General features: G+C 36.1%; 1 protein-coding gene across 4 annotated transcripts in view; it reads left to right on the forward strand.

Annotated features, from left to right (window-relative positions):
* The window catches only part of POC5 (POC5 centriolar protein), a 29588-nt gene that overhangs the window by 8271 nt on the left and 1194 nt on the right, over nt 1-20123 (forward strand). For 2 of the 4 annotated variants that reach the window (XM_064736087.1, XM_064736085.1), the window contains 10 exons: nt 1428-1575; nt 7849-8018; nt 8389-8565; nt 10766-10870; nt 11567-11746; nt 12845-13007; nt 15767-15885; nt 16628-16741; nt 17577-17753; nt 19193-19513. In XM_064736087.1, the coding sequence (XP_064592157.1) occupies nt 7875-8018; nt 8389-8565; nt 10766-10870; nt 11567-11746; nt 12845-13007; nt 15767-15885; nt 16628-16741; nt 17577-17753; nt 19193-19342 (1329 nt within the window). In that variant the 5' untranslated portion in view covers nt 1428-1575; nt 7849-7874 and the 3' untranslated portion in view covers nt 19343-19513. Of the gene's footprint in view, nt 1-1427; nt 1576-7848; nt 8019-8388; nt 8566-10765; nt 10871-11566; nt 11747-12844; nt 13008-15766; nt 15886-16627; nt 16742-17576; nt 17754-19192; nt 19514-20123 lie in introns of those variants that run through there. The other 2 variants (XM_064736086.1, XM_064736088.1) reach the window with 2 other exon arrangements.

Consider the following 20123-nt stretch of genomic DNA (forward strand, 5'->3'; position numbering starts at 1 on the left):
TTTAAACTGTATACATTTAGAAAGATGTCTGTAGAAAAATTAGTAACTTGTTGATTTGCAGCTAATTATACCTTTTACATGGATTGTGACACACTTGCGTGTCCAAAAGATACATCATGTATTTGTAATTCTGTAGCTTTGTATGCATTTATTTAGGCTTCTACTTTGAACGTGATAGATTAGAAGATGGGAAATGGACATTTAAATGGAAACTAGAATGCAGATTAAATGTACCAAACCTAGCTTCTTAAATTCTCTAATTAGTTGAAACACAAAAATATACAAGTTACACTGAGAGTTTTGAAGTATTATCCTTTTCAGTTGTTAGATTCAAAAACATATTGCATGTAATTGATACCTTTCATTGATTGTTTTCCCTCTAACTTCCCCCAGGTTTAAGAGGAAATTAATTTTTGAATTCACACTTGGTTTTTGAGGTTTGACCTCATTAGGATTCTAATGTGATATAACAGAACTAATAACAGAACTAATGTGATAATACTAAGTGAAGTAAAAATAACTGCTAGTGACCTGGTAAAGTGTTTTCCAATGGGCATTGTTTTCCAAAGCTTTAATTAGTAGATTTGTTGTAGTAAGTAACTAATAGTGGTACTTGTTTCATTAATTACTAGATTGCATGTTTAAGTTATAATACAGATTGTTTACGGTTTCACAGTGAACACTGAATACCTTCATCCTGAAAATCTCTTTCATTAGGAGGTTTCAAAAAAATATTAATTGGCTTACTTAGGTGTATAGCATAATGCCACATACCAGTTAGATAGGTTTTTAGCTTCTTAATAGGAAAGCTTCTTTCTAAGTTATATATACACATTCCATATACCTGTATAATTTTAAAAATAAATAAGGTGAGAATAATTATATCCTCTCTAAAAAAACTTGTGTATAATCAAATCACTTTTGATGATTGGCTTTACAACTTCCACCAGAGAAATTGCAATGTTACAGAGTGTGAAGTGTGACTGTGTTCAGTAGCATCTTTGTCATGGCTATAAAAATACATGTTTTTTTTTTGAAGCACTACTAGTAATCATTAGAAATAATAAGGGCCGATTAATAACTTAGATGATCTGGGACTGAAGTTTTTTTCCAGTTCCTGTTTTAGTTGCCTATTGTAGTATCCAATGCTGGAATCTCACAGAGTCTTTCTGCGCAGCTATTGCAGTGCATTTAGTTGTAATCAGAAGGAATGTGAACATTAAACAAATGAAAGTTAAATTATTATAGTCATTGTGGGAAAACAACTCACTTTTGCAGCTTTAGGGGAAATCCTCTCTGTTACACCATAGTAATTAAAAAGAAACCTCTCAAAATTATAGAAAACAATATGGACTTCTTTTTACATATGCCTAATTTTTAAAAATGTAATTATAGTTTTATAATTCTTTGTCACCACTTTGCAACAGGATGAATATGAAGAGCTGTTTCGTTATACTGTAGTGACTCCGAAGTTTGAGCAGTGTGTCTCAAAGTTTCCTGAACCTGCCTCGGAAAAGAGACCATCTGAAAGAATTTACAGGTTAACAGGTTATGCCACTCACCATAATACTCCAGGTAGTATGCCCAAGGCCATGTGTTGAGCTTACAAGAACAATGATACAACTTTGATGACTCATATTTTTTAATAGCTTTAGTTTGAAAAATACATGTATGTCATTTGTAGTACATTTGCATTTTGCACAACAAGAAATGTAGGAAGGCATATTCCCTGAAGGGTTCTCTCTCGGGCATCACTTTCAGATGACAGTGTTGATGTGCTGGCAGTTCTTTGTGTTTTGTGGGGCTGATGTTTAAAGATGGTTGGTGTAATAACAGAAAAAGGAATACCCTTACTTACAGTATACTTGATTGACATTTGATGTGTCACAGCTGGTTTTGCTCAAGCTGATAGGGCTGTGATAGAGAAATTTAGAAACATATAGAAACAATGATTCAATGAAAGAGAGGATTACCTTAAAAGGGCTTTGTGTAATGACTAATCATGTCACTGCATGAATGTCATTCTTACTTTTTTAATTCAATCCTGTTATTCTAATTTTAATTTATTTCTTGGTATTTTATTTATCCATGTTACTAATGCATCACAAGACACTAAACTTAGGGTCTTGTGATGCATTAGTAACATGGATAATTTTAATTGTCTTGTTTGCTTCTGTCACTAGCATTTAGACTGAGAATTTTGCTTTGCTGTTAATTTTGCTTCAGAAGAAATTGTAAACAAATACACCTGCATTATTTCTTTTCTTGGAAGCTAAGCATAATCAGGCAAAACTGACTTTAAACTAACTTTTATTCTTTATCATTCTATTTAATTTTTAAAATATTTAGCTATCTTTTTGTTTTCAGTTTTATAACCCTTGTGGATGGCTTTGTCTGCTGTTTAGAGGAACAAGTGATATACTTGTACTTTCCAACTTGGAAGTTTGGTCAATACTATTTCTTTAGGTTTTTAGATTCTAAAGCAGCTGCTAGACAATCTGTGTGGAAGGATTAAGGCTGCAGGAGATAGAGAGTGGTAGGTGATGACAGCTGCATAATGACCTTTAGCCCTTCTGTCCATCATATCTTGCCTTGACCTCATGGCACACTCCTAGGATACACCAGGCCTTAGCATGAGCTGTGAGTTAGCCAAAGTCTGAGCAGGACTTAGGTGAACGTTACAGCAAAGTGTCAAACCACAGAAGGTCTGCAGTACACAGCTCGCAGTGCAGCTGTGACTCCTGCTGCCAGTCTCTGTATAGGAACTGTCATGAACTACCACGGCACGAGCTGTCCCCACCTGCTGACACAGTGTGTGTGGGTTAAAGCCAGCTCAAGTCTGTTGCTGTGTTGAAAGTTCATTTTGCTATTTGCTTTTTTTTATGCTGTGTGCTGGCTCAAGCCATGCTTCTCTGGGTAGCACAGAAATGCGTTCCACGTTCATGCTTAGCTAAGGCCATGGCTCAAGCCATGCTTCTCTGGGTAGCACAGAAATGCGTTCCACGTTCATGCTTAGCTAAGGCCACTTACACAACCAGCTGATTCCCTCAAATGGTGCAGCCTTTTGTGAGAAACAGAGGCCACGCAGAGCCCCTTCCTGTGCTGAGATTACTTCAGCTTCCTTTAAAGCAGCTGTGGTCACTCCCTGTATTCTTTCCAGAGCTCCATCAGCAGAGTACTTATCTCCTCTGCATGTTCTTCCATTGCTGATCAGTCACATTATAAGTCACAGATTGTCAGGATTCGAGTACACTTGCAAAACTCTTGATTTGTAGAGCAGTTAATGTCAGCTGCTGGAACTGTTTCTCATCCTGAGTTGAAGCTCTTAAAACAGTAGAAAATTTCAAACCCAGCTATGTGGAACTATATTATGGAGCAAATTTTAATTTGGATATTCTCCTCAGTGCTCTCTACTTAGAGTTTTGTCTCCCAATTTGAGTGGAATATTGTTTTGTAACGGATTTTTTTGTGATGTGTAATACTGCTGTTCATAGGAAAAAGTATCAGAATCAAAGACTCTTGCGCTTTTTTGGTACATGACTTTATACTCTATTTTTTATCGTATTTGTCTGAAAATTGTAGCCAGCCACCCAAAAGAGTCTTCTGTCTCCCTGTAACTCTGCTCTTACTTTTTTATATTTTTTTCTGGGCTGCATTGGGTTTGCATGGCCAAACTTTAGTGGTGGGGGTGCTACAGGGGTGGCTTCTGTGAGAAGCTGCCAGAAGCCTCCTCCATGTCCACCAGAGCTCTGGAAGCTCCAAAGGATGAGAGTGCAGCTGGCCAAGGCTGAGGCAATTTGAAATGGTGGTAATGCCTCTGTGATAAGAGGTTTGAGAAGAAAAAGAAGTTTTGCATCATTGTAATAGTGACCACAGAAGAATAGAGTGAGAATTTGTGAGGGGAACAGCTCTGTACACACCAAGGTCCCTGCAGAAGCTGGACAGGGGGTGCTCCAGGCCCTGCAGCCCATGGTGAGACAGCTGTGCCTCTGCAGCCCATGGAGGTCAGGGGGTGCAGGGATGCACCGGCAGCCCATGGGGGAAACAGACCTGTGCTGGAGCAGTGGATGTCTGAGAGGGGACTGTGACCTCATGGGAAGCCCACACTGGAGCAGGGAGCTGCAGACCTGTGCAGAGAGGAGCCCATGCTGCAGCAGGGTTCCTGGTAGGGCTTGTGACACCGTGGGGCACCCACACTGGAGCAGCCTGTCCTTGCAGGACTGCACCCCATGGAAGAGTGACACACACTGCAGCAGTTCACAGATCTGTTTCCATTCACAGAATGGAAAAAAGTGATTAAAGACAGGAAAAAAGGTGCTTCTGAACTTCCCAGAGAACACAAGAGACAGGAATAATATTTACACAGATTCATCCTGCTTCTGTCAATTAAAATGCTATAAACAAGTTTCCTTTGCTTTGCTACTTTATCAAAATATGTGTTTGCTGTTCAAAATATCACTGTGTCTTCTGAGTCTGTTAGAGAGATGGGTCATACCTCCTAGAGATAGAGCTGGAAACAATCTAGTTGTAAAAAGGTTATTTCAGCTTTGAAGAGATCTGATCAAAATCTTGAACTCTTCTATATAGTCACTACTATTGATTGATGGTGATTATGTATTGAAGTAGTGCTGGCCACAGTGTTAATGCCCTCAGAATATCTTTTTTTCATGATGGTAATAACATGACTTTGAATGAACAATTAGAAAACTTTAATACTATACCTCTAATGCTTAAATTCAAGCTTAATACTCTACTTGTAATGCTGATCAGGTGGGATTGTTTACCAGGTTTTTTTCTGAAGGACAGTTAATTTTTTTGTTAAACTTTATTCTTTTGGCACTGCTTGCTTGTTCATACTAAAAATCAGGCTTTTTGACATTTGGCTCTAATGCTGCTACTGTGTTTAAATAACAAAATCGTAAATTAATCGGTTCTATAACCTATTATGTTCTATAACTGTACAGTGTTCTATAACTATAACTATAACTGTAAAACAAAATGAATGAATGTGCTGAGGATGGAGTTAAAATCTGAAAGTTTGCTCTTCTGCAGAGCTTCTCAAGTTTACAATGTATTTTCCTCTTCTTCATGTGATGGTATTGGAACCGACAGAGTTTCCAATGCCATGTGATGCCTTCTGAAATGAAGTTCTGGTTATGAAGTATTCTTTGGTCTGGATGCTACCATTATTACTGTGATTACTGGTAATCTCTGTTTGTTGCAGAAAATTTAAGTATACATGGTATCTTCCCTAACAGCTTTCAGTCAGATAAGACAAGTAATTGGAATAAACATGCTGTACTATTCAATTCAGTTCAATGTCCAAATGTTTTTAAACTTTGAAACATAAAACTTCATTTCCTGTTCTTGTTATTAGTTTAGTTGATTAAATTTGAAAATTACTAAGACTGGAACAGTAAATTATTTTTTGCAGAGATGTGCAATGATGACTCATACCCAAAGAGTGGAAAAAGTACTTCTCTTCAAGCCTTCTAGTCCTCAGTATATATCCATTAAACTTCTTAGAACATTTTAGCAAATTGCTGTGCTCAGCTTGGGCCACTAATAGCATCTAATGTGTGAGAACAGTGTCAGAGCTTATTTACTTAATAAAAGCAGGAAAACTCAGATACTAGAACAACACAGAAAAGCTCAACTGTAGTAACAGACATCTGGATAAACAGCTAATTTCATTACCTCTGTCTTGAGATTTGTTGCAGTAAATGGGTGTGGAGATTATTAAATAAAGTGCATTTCTATACTTATCATATCCAAATGGTTCCAGTATCCTTGGTACCTTAGTGCGCTGTAACTGAGTGACATCATATAACTCTATGGAGGGAGTAGAGGTGACAGAAGGAGAGCATTAGAAATAAGAATTAAATTAATGTGTGTACAACTGTAGAAAATTATGGCAATGCTGGAAGGCCAAGATGAATTTCATAAGATGATGTTATAAACATGTAACAGATACATTTGGTGGATTCAATGAAGATATTATACATCCTATGGTAAATGAGAGAAATGAAAGCTGTGTTAGGATAATCTGTTCATAGGGAGAATTAAGGGGGAAGGTAGTGATGAACTAGTAATATTGTGATTCTCAGACTGTGGCAGTTCTTAGCCTATTTTAATATCCTGTTTTGATTGGTTACATTTTATTCTGTTGGGTTTTTTAAGGTATCTTACAAACTGTTTTGTGTAATCTAACCAAGTAGTAGAAGTTAAAAAATAAAAACAAAGCTTCATACATTTCATGTTACAGCTGAAGGAAGGGGTGACATACAGGAATGGGGAAACGTGGTGAAGGACAGAACTGTGAATGTTTGACAATGGTAACAGTGCCAGATAATTTTATTGTCATATGCCAGCCAGATTCTTCATCACAGAAATTAGATGTATTTCAAGTAATCTGGATCATCTGTCTGGCATGTCATGTACTTTGGACATTTTTAAAAGCAACAAGTATTCAAATTCTGCCACTGCTTTAGCAATACTTCTGTCATTCTCAGGAGAAACAATGACAAAAAGCTAAAGCCTGATTTTAATTTACTCTGTCATGGGGAATGATCTCTTTATGGTCTTTTGCTTTTGCTATAGGGGAGAACATTTAGTCTATGGAAATGGTGTGTTAGATGGCACTCTTTAGCTCAAGCTGGTGTTAATTTTATGTGTGGTTGTGTATTGGGAGAAATATCAAAAAGCAGTTGTAACTGCTTCTGCATCACAGTTCTTCCTTGTTTCCCTTTTGTTTTGGAGCATGAGTGTAGTAGTTTTGTGGCAGAGTATTAGCCAGACAGTTCTTCTCATTTCCTTAGGAAAGGAGACCTAACAGTAAAACTAACTGTAAAGGAATATCAACCATCAGGCTCTGCCTTAAATAAATTCAAAACACACTTTTCTAGTGTTCACTGAAGATACTGCTTTGTGACAGATAAGCTTAACTCTTCTTGATTGAATAAAAAAATAGTACCCATCAGACATTACTTGTTTTCAGAAGTGAAGACTAAAATGTTGGAGGTTTTCTGTTTATGAAAAAAGAGAGTATTTTTTTGAAGTTGTCGTGTTTGTTGTTATTAGCAGGAATCTGCTAATATCTCTTCTAATTTTCTTTTATTCAGTTGTCAACTCTAATAACAAATTTTCTATAATGAATAACTAAATATAAAACAATATTTTACTTCCCAAGTTTACTTAAATATTAACTTTATTATCAGCTCAAATGCATGCAAACTAGCTTTAGTGGTACCACAGCTCCTTAAAGTGAAGATTTGTTGTATAAGGCATTATATAAATTAATGGTAGATATGTCCTTTCTCAAATTGCTTGAATGCTAATTAGATGAACAAATTTAAGGCTTTAAGAAAAATGCATGCAGGTATGTATTAACATCAAAATATGTCCACAGGCTACTTTGTGAATTTGTAAAGGAACAACACAGACCTCAGGTATTTACAGGCTCATTGAGAAAGAAGGCAGAAGTTAGTAGATTGTTTCCTGAGATGTTAATTGTCAAGAAGCCTTCACTTAGAGATGGTATTTTTGGCTGTATTTTTGGTGGTTGCTGTGATCATTCTCTTTCAAATTAACATATATTAAGATACTGTATTTTAAGGGAGCACTACTTTTGAATTTACTTATGTTGCAATTGGATTGTCAGCTTAAATATGTGTCCAGAAAGCATGTATTAGAATTGGATTGGTTTTTCTTATGTGGGTAAAGGACATTTCTGGTGTTATAAATATTTTATTTCCTTTTTGCAATTGTCTGTCTTCTGACTTCCATCCAAAGTGTGGACCAGTCAGCCTTTCCAGAGTGTCAGTTCTTATTTTCTTGTTTCATTTTTAGTCTCAACATCAGTGAAGCAGGCCGATATGGAACAACCTGCTCTTCCAGAAACAACTTCCACACATGGTCCAGGAGAAGTCAGCAAAACCACAGTGACTGAATTAACTTCACCAGATGGAAAAGTCACTCAAATAGAAAATATAGTTGATCTCTGGAGTGGAAATCTTAAGGTATTTATATTGTATGGAATCCTTAAAAATCATTCACAGATATCATTGTATTGTAGAGTTAGTGCAGGAGAAGTTTCAGTGTGATTGCTGAGTGAATGGTATTTTTTGTTGTTGTTGCATATTGCACATAAGCATGTGTAGCACAGAATATCTTTTTTTCAAAAAACTTTGGAATAACTGTCTCCATTAGGGATGTGCTGATATCATGATTCAATAGCTCATTTTATGTGGTAATACAGCTGTACACAGCCTGTGTAATGAAGGTATCACTGCAAATATTTGTGTCTTCTTAATTGCTAAGTGTTTTAAGATGAAAATTATAGAGAGGAAATAAACTCATTGCATTACTGTCATCCTTTTAACTTTTCAGACGAATATTCTGACTGAACTGAAAACTTGGGAACTTAATTTGATTCAACAACACAAGCTTCAAATGAGACAAGAGAAAGAGAAACATGACACACAAGTGAAACAACTGCAGAATGAGATGGAAAACCTGAAAGAGTTACTTCGTACTTATGAAATCTCTATTAGCAGGAAAGATGAGGTAATAACTCAATTTCATATTTTAACAGTTCCTCTCTGTTTAAAAATATCTACACTAAATTTTTTGGTCCATCTCTTTGAACATTTTTTTTAAGTAAGTAACATAGAGAAGTAAATAATACATTCAGACTGTATAGTAGAAAAATAATCATGGTTGCTAATAGAGTTGTCTGTACTAACAATGAAAGCACATCATATGTGCTATGTTTTGCATTGTTTGTTTCTTAAATCTAGAGTCTAGTCTTGTTTCTCATGTATTTCATGAAGAATTCACACAGGTGTAGGTGAGTTTATTAGCTCTTATATTTCAAAAGCCTCTAAATTTTCAATTATTAGATTGGTTTTCCTCAGTTTTAAATGTTGAGGAGCCTCTGTTTTAAGATTCTTAGGAATTCAACATTTGTACATATTCTTAAGATTGGACATTTGGAGTCTCTGCTTTACACTTTCCTGCTGGCAACAGTGCAAACAACTTGAATATTAACTAGAAGTGTGAAAGTAGATATAAAATCTTGGCAGTTTTGCAGTCACCCAGCATAAATAAGTTTTCTTTCTGCTACCCTGAACATATTACCTAGTACTTGAGAACACTTAATGGAGTTTGGGTTTCTAATTCCTACTTAAATTTTCAAAAAACATGCATCACAAGAGTTAAAATGTGAATGAAGATAGTGTTCTATGTTCGTCTAGAAAACACACTAATCTTAAAGACCAAGCAAATATAAATGCTGTAATATTACAATAACTGGATTAGTCTTATACCATGTAACTAGTACCTTGTGCATGGCTATTTCAGCCTATACCTTTCAAACATCTAATTCTATTGGCTATCATTGTATGTCAGTCATATTTAATATACCATAATTCTCAGTGATACTTTGAAAGCTCTATTTCATTATCTGCTGCCAAAGAAATTGTTTCTTCAGCCAGTTTTAAAGTTCTGATTCTAAGGAAAAAACCCCAAGCATTTGAATAGAAAATTACTATTGCTACCACCTGAATGGAAGGTGGCAGTGCTTCCATGCTTCTGCATATCATTCCATAATTATGAAATCTCCTGTATCCTCATATGGACATAAACCAGGGTTCATCAGCCCCACAAATATTACAAGTATTAGATTCTTATTACACATTGTAAAACATTTAAGATTTACAATGTGTAATAAAAATCTAATTTATTTGCAAAAATATGCTGATTAACAAAAGTAGACTTAGGCTAAGACTTCTAATGTGTAGCAGTATGTATGCAGCATTGAAAATTTATTTTTATGATACTTTTTCAACAAAATTAATTAATATATCAATTTAATTTGTTTTCTATTTTAATTTTAGTTATCATTCATTTAATTAGTGTATATTCAATAATTATTACTTGTAACAAATGGAATATAATGTTAACATATGCTAGCATGTATTGTCATAAAATGTTGTTCTCAACAATGTTTATGCTAACTTTGCATTATTCCCCCAAGTCCCACTGTTGACCATTAGAGTTGCTCATATATGACTGATGGCAGAATCTGGCTTAAGAAGTTAGGCAGAAGTAGGGAGTAATATTCAGATTTGGTCTACTAAATTTGCATCATGCCTGGCTTACTTTTTAGTTGGGGAACCTCAGCTCTTCATGTGTAGTCATTAAATTTAGAGATGGCTGGGTTGCAGTCTCTGTCCAATATGACATCTTGCCTCTCAAACGTTTTAATTGCTTTTAGCTTATATAGTATCTTTCATGAGATCTTCTAAAGAGAGTAACAGTTTCTAATAAGGTTTTTCTGGTTTATAGCAACAACTTAGCTTGTTTGTTCTATTCAGACAAGTGAAACAAACTTCTAATATAAATGTTTCCGATTTATTAAGTCTCTTTGAAATAAGATGTCCTTCTGATGTTATGCTGTGGTAACATTTAACTATGAGAAAGTAGTTCAGAAACCACCAAATGTAGGAGGAAATAACAACTCAGTTGAACTTCTCCTAAAACTACACCATAGAAGTACCAAATCTGAGTGTGGTACAGGAATTTTACTTCTCATTTGAACTTTCATCCTTGTTTCTTACTTGATTAGAGTAAGGGGGAATTTCAGTAGAAAGCATCTGTGAAAAGCAAGTGCTTTAAGTGAAAAATAAGTGAGACATAAAAAACATTCTCTTTGATCTTACGGTGATCATAGATAATGAAATCGTGTTAATGAATATTTTTGCAGGTAATTACTAACTTGACCCAAGCATTAGAAAAGCAAAAGGAGAGAGTAGCGTTGATGAGAAAGTTTACACTGTGGCGGATTCAGCATGTTAAAGCCAAACAAGAGGTATGTGCACAAAATCAAAATGGCGTGAAAATTAAACCTCTGAACTCAAAAGAGTCAGAGCTGCTGCACTTCTTTTTACAGTTTGAAGAAATCATGGTGTTTCTATTTTGATGTGTTTGACAAATAACAGTTTGAAAAGATCAGTTCTAAAAGGAATGTTGCTGTCAGAATACTCTCTGGAATGGGAAAAAATCTGTTGTCTGCTGAGTATTTTGAAATAGAGTAGAATAGTAGAGTTGTTTTAAAGTAGCTTTTAAACAATCTGAAGTCTAAATTTATTCAAAATATAAGTTTTATGATAACTACCTTCAGTCTTTGTGACAGCAGGTTTTATATGATTCCTACAGTGAATCCAAATGTGCCACATACCCAACAAATGGCTTCATATGTCTGTTTACACTGTGTATGTGAGGTTGTTGTTGGGGTGTCATTAAACTTAGAGTAAGACCACTGTTGTGTGTAGCCTAGGAGCTCACAGACACGGTTTCTCATGGTGAGGAGAGCAACGTGCATTGGCACATGTGCAGAGGCAACACTGACAGCTTGTGTAACACTTCACTGCAGGACCTGTAACTCAGTTAAGGGGCTCCTACTGTGGTCTCTGTAATAAGCTGTAAAACAAGCATCCACAGTAAAGTACTGAGCTTTTTATCAACCCATAACTTTTTTATGACGTGTTTGTATTTACTTCCTAAGGAATATGCAATTAGAATGGCAGATAAACATTTCCAGACAGTTTTGATGAAGAAAGTGTGGGCTGCATGGCGCTCTGTTAGTGAAGAAAAATGGAAAGACAAAGTAGCAAGGGCCTGTCAGTTAAAGGCAGAAGATGTATGTGTTCAGCTCACCAATGATTTTGAAGCAAAAATTGCAGAGGTAAAATCAATTTTTTTTTCTTCTTTTGCTCCTTGACTCCCAACCCCTGTTCCTCCAAAGAATGTCTTTCGCAGCAGACCTAACAAACACAAGTATTTTCCAGTGGAACAGAGCTCTCAAGTATGCAAGAAGATCTGAATGGATCTAAGATATTTGTAATGTTTTTAGACATGCCTTTTTTTCCTGCATCCGATATAAAATGTTGCCAGTCTGCATAGACAGATGAAATAAGTTGTGCCTTCCTGAAATAAGGCAAATCTCTGTTTGCCTACTAATGGGAATGCCACTTGTTTTCTAACAGCATTCTGTTAGTATGAGCTATGCATTTTGAGGTCTTAATGAAGGAGACAATGCAAATAGACCATTATTACTTTGAATGATCATGATGAGTACAATATTTTTTTTCTGTAATAGCTATTCTGTTAAAGGCTGAAATTAAGTTTGATTTTTCTTTAGCTTGCTGATTAAGCTTGTTAAAGAATTTTCAGAGCTTAAGGTGAAATTTTCAACCTGTGCATTGGTGCACGCTAAATAATTAGTTTTAAAATATCACTTTCAAGAAGTTTGTATTTCAGCAAGAAATTAAACCTAAAATTTTAAGAACAGGCTTACCAAATGTGTCTTAACAGCACAAAAACCGTAAGTAGCAACTTGATCTGATCTTTTCTCAGCATTTTTAGTTTTTTACAGTATGTAGAGAAGAGACACTGGTGATGAAAATTTACCCTTATACTTAAATCATTGTCAGAGAAGACTTGCTCTTCTGTTGAATGAATCCATATTTCTGCAGAGATCTGGGTTGTGCCAGATGTCAACTTCTAAAAGACAAAAGCTTGCAAAGATGTATTTCTGCTTAGGTAGAGTCTGACAGTCCTATATCTTTTGAACAGTCTTCTCCTTGATATGCTATATTATTAATATTGTGCTGTACTACAAAGAAACTACAGTGAGCTGTTAATCTCTGGTGAAGCAGAGGTTTTCAAGTGAAAACCTCTGTCTTTGTAAATATAGTAAATTATTTTTAAAATTAATTGATGAATGTATTTGTAGTTTGCATTCAGAAGTAAGAGAGACTTGTTTCCTTAATCTGTTTTGTAGTTAACTGCTGCTTTGGAACTGACAAGATCTGAGCTTCTGCAACTGCATAGTGAAAGAGATCAGTATGAGGACACGATGAAGAAGGCCTTTATGCGTGGTGTATGTGCTTTGAATCTGGAAGCAATGACCATGTTTCAAAGCAAGGACAGTAGGCCAGATCCTGGTTAGTATGACTAGCAGGTTTCATCTGGTAGCATGTGTGCGTTTTTGTTGGATTTGTTTGGGATTTTTGGTTTGTTTGTTTTAATGGAGTTCCTTTTCCCTTTTTTTTTTTTTGATTTGAGAATTTTTGGCAATACAGAGTTTAATTAACTTTTATTGCTTTAAAATGTCCTGTTGAATATTTTAAGAAGTACTCTGAGGCTGGACTTCATACAGCTGTAGCTGAAAGAAGGAACATGTTCTCTTCATCCCACATTGCTGGGAAAGTGGTAAATTGCAGCTGAAGGCAGGGAAGGAAGTCAAAGGTGGCAAACTTCTTAAAACGCAAGGTTATGGAGCATTTAGACAAAATCCTGAAAATTCCTTTTTACTCTGGAATCTCAGTGTGCCATGAATCAGCTTTTCTCAGACAGCTCTCCCTTCTTTCTTAATCCTGCTTTTGAGTGTAAAAAGGGCAAGCAAATCTCTCGGGTTCTGTATTTAGATGTAACTCCATGCCAGAACAGGAAACACCAGTCTATTTTTATCAGCAGCACACCTGTAAAACCTGTGCAGCTACACAGGGAAGTGCTGCACATGCTTACAGGTACAATGAAATCACTCTCTCAGACTGAGACAATCCATAGCAGTGGGAACAAAATTGTGCTGGTGGAGCAACCTAGGTTAAAGAGAAAATAGCTGTGCCAGCAGGAGTGCCACAGCTATATGTGTGGCTCAACAGCTATCTGTACTGGCAGTGGTTAATAGCCTTAGACAAGTAACTTCAGTTGCTAAATTTAACAATCTTATACAGAAGTTTCTGAACTACTTTAGAGAAATTCTTCACCAAAATGATAGACAGAGAAAATAAAAACCTGAAGAAGATGTAAGCAGATACTTAACCTGAGCAGCTAAGCCTGTTAAACATAAATGGTATTTGTGCAGTTGCTTAAGAAATTAATATGCCGTTAGCAAAGTGTAGCTGTGTGCTAGTAAAAATTTAGGATCAGTATAGATAGAAGGTTAAGAATGAATGATTTATTGAAGATACTGGGTTTGGGAATAAAATTACAGGGCATTTCCCAAGTACTTTGTTTTTCACGGTGTTATTAATTAAGAATTATTCTATCTTGAAGCATGATCTTTTATTTATTTGTCTGTTGTTTTAAAAAAACATGCAACAGACACCAGGTCTCCCTAATAATGAAGGGTTATTGACTGGCGTGAAAGCATTGTTTCTGTAGACCTATAAAAATGAGAGTAAGTAGTAAGGAAATAAAGAAAACTGAGCTCTATTATAGTTGTGACCAATCCTTTATTTTCATGGACCCAAAACTTTGCTTGATTTTTACTAAGAAGCTGGAACTGATACTCTACACCAGCACAACACCTAAAGATTTTGTTGTGCTGCATGTTAGGGTACCCATAACTCATTTATTTGTGTATCCACTATTATGCTTTTTAATTAGGCTTCATAACATTTCACAGACTCTTTTGTTCTCAGTCCTGAGCAGATCATCAGCTTCCACCACCTCTGGTACCACCTTGTCTCCTGCCCCAGGCATCATACTATGTTTTGCTTACAGCCAGATGGTGGTTTTAATGTAGTTAGTTACATAATTATTTAATATGGTTGAGCAACTGTTGATCTGCATTCTTAATCAGGTAGAACAGTGATCAGGACACTGGAGGACTGCAAACATCAGAGAAGATTATTGTGATTTGTTTCTAGTCTTTTGATCTGTGGACATCAAAACTTCCATGTGCCAGAACCAGTCAGCAATTATAAATTTATATGAACGCTGCAGTGCCACCTACTGTCACTGGACATAAAATGCAGAATTTCACCCCTTTACAAATTTATTATTTGGTTATTTTAATATACATTTAATATACACAAAATCTACAGATAAAATACATATCATATATCATTACAGTGTATTTGTTAATAGTGTGCATGTGTCACAAACTTGATGGCTTCATAATATTTAGTGTCAGTGTTGATGGTGTTAAAGTTACCAGCCTAATTACTTAGTAGTATATTAAGATTATTTTAAACTCTTCATGTATTTAAAGGAACACTGACACCACAGGAATTCATAAGTTTTTGCTTATAAAAGTCCTAATACTGTTTTCCTCCAGTAAAATAGATCAGATCTTACTGATCTATAACTGTGCATTGGTCCTGTCAGTGCTTAAACTTAATGAGTGTGTACACACATAGATATGTACAAAATGCACATTCTAGTACCCTTTTACTCTTGACATCTACAAGTATTGCACAGATTTGAAGCACCTTCCTGTTATTTATCCTTCTTATTTCAGCTAATTTAAAATCTCAAACACAACTACCACATGGTGTCACTCTAGTTCCTGGAATGAGCAAATGACCCTTGTGTTTTACTACCTAGACTGGATTTTCTCTCTTGGGAATAAGAGCACCACTTGCACACTGATTTTAGTTTTGGCAAGCAGTAGGATGAACCTCAGTTCTTTGCACTACAAGTAGGTGACACGTGCCACAGGGATGTTGAGACATAGAGAAACAAGCCCCTTGAAAAACATTTATAAGCATCTCAAAAGAGGGCAAAATACAGGAATGTTTGTTTATATCTGTCTACCTACCTCTATAAAGAACAGCCTGCTCTTTTTTATTAGATTATACAGAAATTTGAAAGAAATATTAAAATTTTCGTTGTAACTTACCTTCCCCCATATCTCCACCTCTTACGGTTAGCTAGATTATGTGCTTATCCCATTACTTTGTGTTTCTAATAATAGATACAGGAAGCAGGAGAAATGATCATGCAACCACTGGTGCAGGAAGGCCACCTCCTTCACAATATAATCAACCCTCACCACCACCTCCACCAGCAGCTGCTGTTCAGGTGGAAAACATGGTAAGCATGTAGCTGGAACAGAACTGTATTTCCTAGTGACAAAAGAGAAATACCTTGATTGGCGCTTTTTTGAAGAGAGTTCAGATGTGTTCAGACTACACTGTGGATGGGGCACAGCTGCTGTGGCTTGCTGTACTCTCATTAAGCTCTTTTTTATTTTAGTGAAAATGCATTAAACTAACAAAGACAAGGTCACTACAATAAGTATAATTTGCTCTCTAAGGTTCTCTCTGAAAAAAAAGCTGTTAAGAGGCATTTTTTTAATAAACTTGAATTTAGTATATTCTCAAAACATGAAAAGCTGGCTTGACTTCAGACTCCTTTTTTAGGAGAGTAACACCTACAGACATTAAGGGAACTCAGCTTATTGTCCTGTCATACCAACTTAGCCTGATCATCATCTAGTAGCATGGTTGTATTGGACCTGCCCTAGAGTCATCCTCAAAACTTTGCCACTGTAAAACAGCATCATGCTAGAGAGTGGGTTAGAACAGAGATGATGTGTATGCCTGTCTCCTTACTTTTCATTCTAATAGTGACAAATGTTATTCACACCATTTCTACAAATTTTAGACAAGTAATTTTATATTAGACAATAAACAGTAACACTAGAGGTAAAATATATGCGAAGACATTGCAATTAAAAGGGTAATTGGGATGGTGAGAAAACTGGCTATTTAAGGAGTAAAACCGTATTTTCTAGAAAGTAGTACTCATTCTGTATAAACTGGTTTCTTTTCAGTTTTGTTGCCACCTGGCTCATGCAAGCACTCCTGAGACCAGGCTAGATTCTGATTCTCCAGTTATCATCACTAGCACAACATCAGGATCTGGTGTGACATCAACGCAAAAACTGGTAACATGCTAAAGTTAACTTTTTTTCTTCTTTTAGGAGGTAATCATAACAAATATTAGTTTGGGTATTGTTATTTATGCATTTCTCAGAGCAACACAGGTATGTAATTGAGGACACTGCCGTAGAGTTTACATAGCAGTATGAAGACACTAGATTGAAAATGCTCATTTATGTTACATAAACTCATTTATGCTAGGAGCAGTTTTAAATTCTGTTTTTAGGTAGGGCAGTGTGGGAAAGTGAAGAATAGAAGAGTGCACTTAGGTATAGTGCAACAGCAATAATTGGTGTTTGACTTTTGTCATGGAAAGTGCTCATATCCTTGTCTCATTATCCTGCACTTTGAAATTTCTCCCTCATTCCCTTTTCTGTGCTTTGCGCTAAACTGCCCTCCTTTCTTTTCCATATTTGACAGAGTTTGCTATCAGCTGTCAGAGAAAGATGCATTTTTGTATGCATGGGAGCTTTTTTATTATCTGCTCTGTCATTGCTAGAAAGGTTTTCCACAATGATGGAAGTACCTTCAGCTGTCACTCAAGCATGCAGTCAGCCAGCAAAGCTAAACTATCCATGCTTCTTGATTTTTGTCAAATTAGTCTTATTTCCCTCAGAACAGAAGTCATTTACTTGAAATGCTATCGCACAAGTAGAAAAAATGGAGTAATCCTGGTTGCAGCCAGGTGGAACAAATTCAGTCCTGTGTAATGTAATTGGACTACCTGCAACATCACATGTTCCATTTAGGCATGTGGTAGATAAAACTGAGCAGAAACACCTAGCATTGTAAATATTATGTTTAGAATTTTTTACTAATTAATATTTAATTTTTTTATAGTCCATGCCAAAAGTAATAACATCTGCACAACAGAAAGCAGGAAGAACAATCACTGCTCGAATCACAGGCCGAGCTGATATGGGACAAAAATCCAGAGCTTCTGGAAGTTTAGCAGTGATGGGAGTTGCTCCACCCATGAGTTCAGTTATTGTTGAGAAGCATCATCCAGTCACTCAGGTAAATCAGATTGTGTATTTATGTTCCTAAAGTATTTTTATTACAACACATCTGGTAATAGTTTGAAGAAAATTACCTTGCAAAGAGGTATTAGACAAAGCTACACAAATTAGACTTTAGGGCTGTTGAAAACAGCAAACAGTACTTTGTGTCTTTGTGTAGAAGGCACTGGTGAGATGTCATGGTTTAACCCCAGGCAGCAGCCAAGCCCCACACAGCCACTCACTCACTCCCCCACCAGAGAGTTTGGGAAGAGAATCAGAAGGCTGAAAGCAGGACAACTCATGGGCTGAGAAAAAGACAGTGTAATAGGGAAAGCAAAGGCTGTGCACACAAGCAAAACAAACCAGGGAATTAATTCAGTGCTTTCCATGCACTGGCAGGTGTTCGGCCATCTACAGGAGAGCCAGGCCCCATCATGCAAAATAGCTACTTGGGAAGAGAAATGACATCACCACAAATGTCCCTCCCTTTTCTGCTTCTTGTCCCCACTTTATACTCTGAGCTTGGTGCCACATGGTCTGGAAGATCCCTTTGGTCAGTTTGGGTCACCTGTCCTGGCTCTGTCTCCTCCCAACTCCCCAAACACCCTCAATCTCCTCACCATCACGGTAGTACCAAAAGCAGAAAAGGCCCCCATCTCCTCCTGTGACTCACAGCCATGTGGCTTGCTGCACATAGAAGAATTCAAGAATTTGGGTTCCTAAGCAGAAATTAATGCTTAGATTTTATGTTCTTAGGAGTTTAGAGATTCAGTGTGGTAATTATTTCATTAAGAACAATTTCTGGATTCAGATTTTGTGACTAGTGTGACAAGGAAAGCACCTGAACTACTGTTTGCAAAAGCTAACCTGCAAAAATGTAATAACTGTGACAGGCCTGCAGATACATACTGTATGCCAGTTCTGCAATTAAAAATCTTAAGTGTTGGTCTTGAGTTAATTTGAGAAGGAAGATAATTTACCTTGATAAAAAGCAGAATGAATATGGTTTATTACACTAAGGTGGCTAGTTTTATGGGCAGAAAATTACTTATTGATAAAATTGCAAACCTTTTATTTTCAAAGATCTTTCAGGGACTGCCTTTTGAAGTAACAAATACTTGAAAAGGAAAATTGGCACTACAGGGGAAAATTGTGAACAGTATGGTAAAATAGTAAAACAAACCAACCTTGAAATAAGACTGAGATGATAAAAGCTTAAAATACTTAGTTAACTGGAAGTTTAGCACTTTGTATTCTAAAAAGTGTTTTACAGATAAGAAAGGAAAAAATCTTACTCTTTCTATTAAATGACCATTTATTTTTTTCTTTCTTGAAAAGTGTATTTCAGTTTGTTAGGTTGCAGGTCTTTCTTTTTAAACTACAGCTCACCTAGAGCTATTTTAATGTGAATTTTTTGTGTCATTAAGTGTTTTGATGTATCTTATTACTTTTCAGCAAACCATATCACAAGCCATGGCTGCTAAGTATCCTCGAACTGTGCTTCATTCTTCTGGCTCTACCTTTGCAAGACCTGCAGGACAAGCTGGGCGAGTGCTTCAGAGCCAAACTCATACCAGTGTTCAGTCAATAAAAGTTGTTGACTGACTGACTATCTTTCTCACCAGTAGGGCTTTTTAATCAAGGTACCACTTCCCCGTCCTTTCAGATTTGATGCAGTAAGGCCTAAAGTACATATCATGTTTTTACCCCTTTCTAAAAAAGGAAGGTTTTTAAAGTGAAAGTGCTTTTATAATAAAACCTGGAGGGGAAAAAAGAGCTTGAGCTTGTTGTTTTACCTCCAAACTTTTTATTATTAAGAAAAACACTTTTTATTTAAGAAATCTTTAGCACACTTTTTAAATAAAGGATACAATGTCATTTTTGTCTGAATCTCTTGTTTAATCCCAATTATACTAACATCTATGTCCAAGAGAAACTGATTTTTTTTTCTTACAAACACTTTTACTTGCTTATGCATGTAAGTATAGCTGACCTGCAATTTAATTATATCCTGCAACAGTGTATGTAAATGGAGAACAGCAGGGTAGCATCCTCCACAGCCAGGGTCCAGTTTAGGCTAGGTGAGCTACAGTGCATCAAATTCTTAAACATTTTCATTTTGCAAGCTAATGTTGCAGAACTTGATGAATCCAAGCATCTGTACTTTAGGTCCCTAATTCCAAAACTTTATGATTTACTGGTCTGTTCTTCATATTGGAATAAGACTTCAGGCTAAGATCAGATCACTTTTTTAGTACAAACAATAGGATTCAGCACAAAATAATGCTAGCTATATGCAAACAGAAAAGGCAATTCAATACCTCCATTACCTGATAAAACTATTGCTATGTTATAAAGAAGATCACTAAAATAGACATTTACATAG

This window comes from Zonotrichia leucophrys, chromosome Z, assembly GCF_028769735.1.
Source record: "Zonotrichia leucophrys gambelii isolate GWCS_2022_RI chromosome Z, RI_Zleu_2.0, whole genome shotgun sequence".
In the NCBI taxonomy this organism is placed as follows: Eukaryota; Metazoa; Chordata; class Aves; order Passeriformes; family Passerellidae; genus Zonotrichia; species Zonotrichia leucophrys.